A 7000-nucleotide genomic window follows, 5' to 3' on the forward strand; every position below is an offset into this window, starting at 1 on the left:
CTATATCCTGAGAACTAGTGAGTTAAATTTTCTCTGAATTATAAATATCTATTCCCAAAAGAATGTTTTTCCTCTAAATAGGTTAGCAGCTAGGTAGGAACTGTAATGCATTCAGAATTTAAAATGCATTTATTCCATTTAGGGAGATTCATCGTTCACAAGTTTAAAATGTTTGAACTGATTCAAATAGTATTGTTGTTGGTTTTTTTTACGTAGAGAAAACATATTTAGCAGTATGCATTACTCTTAAAATCGTGAGGACAATAGTCATATAATATGCCAAATAACGGAAGCCTTCTCTCATCCCAATTGCTAAAGCAACGTCACCAGGAAAACGCAGCGCTGCAGGCGATCCCGTGGCTGGGGATTATCTGCATTACCTCACTCGGCTGCCCTCAGCAGTGGGATGAGTCAGAGCATTGCGTACCATCGTGTGTGATGAAACGAGATGCAACTGTTCTTTAAAAAACACCCAAACAGTCGTTTAAAAACAGTTGGCCAAGATTTACCGTCCTTTTTTTTTGGCGCGCCTTGGGAGTTACTTGTTAACCTATGCATACATGCATATACATCTGTTGTGTGATGTGCCTCAAGGGAGTGCAGTTTTCCTATAAGCGTTCTATTCCTATTGCTATGGTACTTATATATGAGATTTAGCAGAATACCACTGTTCATGCATCCCTGCTACAGCAGACAAAGGACAGCAAAGGCATCTCAGGTTCCTTTTGCACTTCCTCTATGCCTTCCTGGCACTGCAGACTGGAGATAACAGGAACTTCTGTGCAGCCCTGGTGCCATCGCCAAGAAGGCAGTGAGAGACCACAAGCGGTGGCAGATGCACCTGTAACATGTGTCCCACTCTGTCTGTACCCGTGTGTTAGGGCTTGTGTTCACTGCAAGGAGCTGGTTGTCTGCCCCCTGCAGACAGGGTGAGCGATGTTTGCGATGCCTGTAAATGATGTACTTTCTTTTCTCCTCTAGCCCGGGTCGCTCGCCAATTTCCTTTGACAGTGAAATAATAATGATGAACCATGTGTACAAAGAAAGGTTTCCGAAGGTAAGGAATCACTTTTTGAGTAATGCAGTCAATGAACTTGTGACAAAGCTGAGTTAATTTGTAATACTGTGACAGACCCCTTGTCTTACCTGTAATTTCTAAGCAGTGCAGTTTGGAAGCCGTTTTCTATAAATTTCTGTATTAATTCTGCAGTAGAAAAAAAATAGACAAAGTATATTCAGATGGAAGAGTATGAAAGGCTTTGAGTATTATGTATGTATTTTGTATTTACTGAATTTCTCATTTTTTAATTGGCATGATAAATGAGCATGAGAATGAGGAGAATGGCCATGCTGTGGCTACTCGATCCATTTCACTTATTTGAGGCCAGCATCTCCGTATATTATCATAGAATCATTCGAGTTGGAAGGAACCTCTAAGGGCCATCCAGTCCAACTCCAGTGAACAGGACACCTACAGATCCATCAGATGCTCAGAGCCCAATCCAGCCTGACCCTGAATGTCTGCAAGGACAGGGCATCCACCAACCCTCTGGGCACACTAACCCTCAGCTTCTGCTTTGAATTCTGACTCTGGATGGAAGAAGGATGCTTTGCTTACTTCTGTGCATACTTTGAACAAGCTATTTTGGACTTTTTAAAAATACTTCCTTCTCTGTATAGTGACATTAAGTTTGCTTTATACCAATCCAAACTTTTTGGTCTTGGAAGGCTTTACATTTACATATTGGAAATGCATGTTTTCTTTTAAAGTCATTCCAAATTACGCTAGAGATTTTGACAAAAGCAAAGTTTGCCACTGGGGCCTTTGGTACCAGAGAAGCAATGAAGTAAAACTTGAGTTTTCAGAAAAGCAAATTATTTCAGTGCTGAAGTGATTGCAGTGAAAATAAAATGGACTGTTTTTTGCTTATTTCTTTTAAAGCTGAATATTGAAATCCATGGAATCAAGTTTTGAGAGTTAACGTCTCACTGAAATGAGTGCAAACATTCATCTATCCCAAAGCTGTCAATATGACCATTCCCTTTCTGCTTTACCAATAGTAAAAATAGATGTTGCTCTGGTGACAGAATATTGAGGCCTAAAGTGAAAGAAATGCTGTCTGTCTGTTGCTTGGGGCAATGATTTTCAGATTTCATGGTCTTGCCTACAATTTCTGAGAGCTGCCTTGTATCTCACATCCTTATTTTGGAGACCTGGGAGGAAAGCAGCCTCAGAAGCAGGATATTTTTATAGTCATTTCCATTTTCAAATAGCATGTCCTGATTAAATGTTGTTGTTTGTTCTTGTTAATGCAGTTTTGCCTATGGAATAATGTTTTTATTCGAAGCAGAACACCGTCATTTTATTTTGGACGATTTTTTAAGCCTGGTGCGTTTTGGGATTGAGGATGTGGCTTTAGAACCCTACTTGTCTATGTTTAGATTTTGGGATTGTCAGATTTTAAGAACAATTTGTTTATTCTGTACTCTTAGGCCACAGCGCAGATGGAAGAGCGGCTGGCGGAGTTTATTGCCTCCAATGCTCCAGAGAACGTGCTGCAATTAGCAGATGGGGTCCTAAGTTTCATCCACCACCAAGTTATCGAACTGGCCAGAGACTGCCTAGATAAGTCACGTGAAGGTCTCATCACTTCTCGCTATTTCTATGAGCTGCAGGAAAACTTGGAGAAACTTCTCCAGGATGTAAGTGCTCTCGAGAAGTAGAATACGTTATGGTGATGGAAGCTGTAGACAATAAGGCAGAGCTTTGATTTCAGGAGAGGGGAAGGGCGGTGGGTAGGGGCGTCAGGAGACCTGGGGCGTTCCAAAGTGCTGTTGATGTACCATGGGCGGTTCTAAGCAGGTCACCTCACCTGTGTACATCTTTGTACAAAGGCTAAATATGCATATGAGTAAGTCAAAGGCAGTCTTCACAATTTATGAAAATTGGGTTCATCCAGATGAAGGAAATTACTGAACTTTTCTTTCATGTACTTCAGGACTCTGAATGACTTATTAATTACAATAGTGCCTTCAAGGAGTGAAAGCACCACAGTTTGTAGTGTTGCTATAAATTTTTCATAAAAGATTTTCTTGAGTTGAACTTAATTCAGTTGTGGGTTATTTTTTTACTACTTCGATGTGTTTTGTGGTGTTCAAAGCATTTGAAAATACACAAGGGGGCACAATTTTAATGTGTGCTCAGTATGCTTCAGCTACTCATTAAAATTGCTCTTTTCCTTTAAAATAAATTCTAAGAGATTTTTTGAAGTTAATATTATGCTGTAGCTGTTGTGAGGAGTCAGTGCTATTACTTATTGCAGGGTTTGGACCTCTGTTTGGGAACATCTTCCTAATTCTCTGCTTTGATTTAAGGAGATAGCAAGCTACAAGTACAGGATTTGCAAAAATCACAGATTCAGATATTTACTGTCACTGGGAGACCTAGAATCAGTTGTATGCTATAGAAATAAGATCAAGTAGAATCTCAAAAAAAAAACAAAAAAACAAAAAACAAAAAAAAAAACAAACCCAAAAAGTCCTTCACTTGGTGGTATTGTCTGTGCAGTAGGATATATAGTTTTATGGTATATTTTTATAAAATGTGAAAGATTGCGAAGGTGACTGCTTGATCAGTAAGGAAATGAGTAGTGGTAGCTCAGGAACTATCAGGGAGGCCCACAGATTTTCATACAGTTTTACTGTGAAATTCACACAGTAATTTCAAACCACAGAAAGAACACACCATTTAATAGGTTGCAGGTTGAGGCTATTTTATGTTGTGAAAATGTATCCGTAACATAGAGTAATTGGATATGTAAATAATGAGCTGTTTAAATATACCAAACCAGAAAGCTTTTAAACTTTTTAGATCTTGGCTTTTGTAATAAAATGCCAACAAATCTCATTAGTTATGGCAAATGAGATACTTTCTCGTTTGGAGCGTGAAATATTGCCTTTTAGTCATTGCTATTGCTTATTGCATCACTGAAATGATCCTGAAGTAAAAAATGAAATAAAATAGATTTTCTTTATTTTGGGAAACATGAACTTGGATGCTATCCTTAACATTTAAAACAGTTATTGAAAAAGAACAGGACGTCTAATGATTCATATATTGTGTTGAAGAAATGTTTAGATGATGTACTAAGGGACCTTAAGTTTAGTGGGGAAGTATTGGAGGTAGGTGGACAGCTGGACTGGATGATCTAGGAGGGCTTTTCCAACCTTGTTGATTCTATGATTCCATTACCATGGGGAGTTGCTTAGGGGATGGAATAGGAGCTCAGGGTCCTTCAAGGTGATTGTGCCTCAGTGCCAAAGAACAAGGAACACTACCCAAAAGTTCTGTGGCTTTATGTAGACTCAGCCACTGGGAGGAGGGAATGAAGGACTGCAGGTATTTCTGTGCATTCAACAAAAGAAAAAGAGGAAAGTAGTGGTATTACACTATGTTCGGTGATACTGCACATTGGGAAATTGATACTCTGATTGGAATTGCTTTCTTAATATGAGCCTAAGTGTAAATTTATTGTTTCTTGGCACTGCAGGTCTATTGTTTTGCTTTCCATCTGTATATTAGCTCAATTACAGCATTGTGACTTGCATATCCCGGTTACTGGTCCCGTGAAACCCCAGGGGAGGACAGTGATTTTAATTTCATGCCCCAGTGGCTACAGTTAGTGACGGATGGGTCTTTCAGATAAGGGAATCGGTTTGTAAATTACCCCTCGCTTCCTCCCGTACACGTGTCACTGGCAATGTGTGCAGGAATGGCATCAGCCTCTCCCACAGCCCCTGAGCTCCTCTCCCCTCCCCTCGAGAGCGGGGGGGACCCTGAAATGACACTGCCAACCTTCAGACAAGCGTGTCATCATTGGGAGCTGCTAATGAGGTGTCCCGCATCACACCAAGACACATGGAGGCAGCAGCACTATATAACCCTGCCTGCTTTGGGGACACTGCTGGGACAGCTGCTAAACAAGACATCTGTAGGGATGTCTGAGCTGTCCTGGGGGAGAAGGAAGCAAGAAGAGGCAGTGCTGCTGCGGATCTTGGACGAGCAGCGCTGTGCAGAGATGATGGCTGAGTGGCTGTTCCAAGTTGTGTTTCATTTTTGTCATCCTCTACTCTGTTGTGTTGGTGGCTTTTTCCCTTTTGTTTTTCTTTCTCGTTTAGCAGTCATGGTCTGGCTTCTCATTTTCATCACGGACACCTGATTACGTTAGTTATATTTTTAAATTATTTTGCCTAAGCTGGGGAAGATGAGAAAGAGAGAAAACAAAAGGACTTGATTAAAAAGAATAAGTTTGCTTCAGCACCATAAATAGATGCCATAAATATATACATATATCTATTTTCATAATATGTAAGGGGGGAAAGGATTTTCCAATTGCATGTCTCATGTTTCATATAATACAAAGTTGTTGATGTTTTATTTATTCATTGCAAAGCAGCTAACCCCTGGTGATCTGGAGTGGCTTTTCAGCTATGAAAGCATTAATTTCTTTATAGAATTCATATTGTAACTTACGAGTTTGGATATTGCATTAAGGGGCACTGAGTGAATACTAAGCACTTTCATTTTGGTTATTCTCTGTTTTATAATTAGAAAATATCGTTTTAAAAAAATCTCAATTTATTTCAGTGCTTTCAAAATATTTTTTTATAAGGCTCTTATTAACAGGAAGCATCTCTGATGCTGTTTTCAGATGATGAACTAGCAATTAAGTGGTTTTTCTAGCTATGAATTTCTACCTCCCTGTGTTTTATTGTTCTTCCAGGTGATTTCATGTGTGTTTTGGCTTCTTAGCCATATATGTTTTTTTCTTAGGTGGTTTTAATGAACAATGCTAAACAAACCTTTTCATTTCTTGCTGCACATTGATAAAATATCATTCTATAAGCAATTGCTGGCTCATTGCCAGCATAAGAACATTGGTTAAGTTCTGGACTTTGTTTTGTGGGTGTGCTAAAGCCTGTTTTTTGACCTTGGAAAGAAAAAGCTATACTTCATTTCAGAGGGTTTTTTCATGTCACTGGAACCATCTTTTGTCACCCTACAGTGAAATATTCTTTTATTTGTGCTTCAGGACTCCCCGTGTAACCACAGTGGTTTTGAGCAAGCGAACAGTTAATTGGGGGTGCATGGGTATTGCTGGTCAAATTTGGCTTTGCTTTCTACTTTACCCATTTCAATGTATTTATTATTGTAAAAAGGCATCTCCCTCCTTCCCCTTGAAACTAAACATTGAGTTTATACTCAAGTCCTGCAAATCAAAAGGAGAGGACAGGAGTAAATTCTCTGAATTAGGTTTCTCTGTGTTCTTTGTTGGTGTGCTTTGTACACCAGAGCATGCAGTACAGTGCTGGAGTTGTTAGGCAGGGTTTATGAAATGGAACTGAGAGAAAACAAAGTTCAGGCTTTTCATGATGATGAACAGAAGTAGTTGGAATTGCAGCTGAATGCACAGCCTGAAAATAGGTGTAGCTGTTGGTCATTGTCTAGACTTCAGCATTGTGTGGAAGATAAAATTGAAAAAATCAGTAATCCTGTTTTCATTAAAAAAAAAAAAAGACCACATCATATCAAATATAACTTAAGGTGATAGGTGATATAATGCAAGTAGAGCTTTTGAAATAGCTCTTGCATGATAAAAAGAGTCAGTTGGAATGGGAAAGCTATATGTAACTTGGCATCCTTGAGTGAGCTGAGATCACTGCCTGGCCTAACTCCGTCTTGACTTTGCTGCCGGATTACAGCGACTGAGCTTTGACATATGTAAATGAAGAGTTCTCTACAAGGACCATAATGTGATGTGCTGCTCTCCACAGGCCCACGAGCGATCCGAGAGCTCCGAGGTTGCCTTTGTTACCCAACTGGTAAAGAAGCTGATGATCATCATAGCGCGACCAGCTCGGCTGCTGGAGTGCCTGGTGAGTCTGGGCCTTGGGAGAGCAAGACTCGTGCTCCAGATCCTCCATTGGATCCTTTTTTTTT

The 7000-nt window shown here is 39.8% G+C and overlaps 1 protein-coding gene across 1 annotated transcript in view; it reads left to right on the forward strand.

Annotated features, from left to right (window-relative positions):
* Positions 1–7000, forward strand: part of LOC104912507 (microtubule-associated serine/threonine-protein kinase 2-like) — a 96788-nt gene that overhangs the window by 87567 nt on the left and 2221 nt on the right. Inside the window, exons 9-11 of the mRNA XM_031554842.1 lie at positions 982–1057; positions 2494–2703; positions 6835–6966. Coding sequence (XP_031410702.1) covers positions 982–1057; positions 2494–2703; positions 6835–6966 — 418 coding nt within the window. The remainder of the gene's footprint in view (positions 1–981; positions 1058–2493; positions 2704–6834; positions 6967–7000) is intronic.

This window comes from Meleagris gallopavo, chromosome 10 (genome assembly GCF_000146605.3).
Source record: "Meleagris gallopavo isolate NT-WF06-2002-E0010 breed Aviagen turkey brand Nicholas breeding stock chromosome 10, Turkey_5.1, whole genome shotgun sequence".
Classification (NCBI taxonomy): Eukaryota; Metazoa; Chordata; class Aves; order Galliformes; family Phasianidae; genus Meleagris; species Meleagris gallopavo.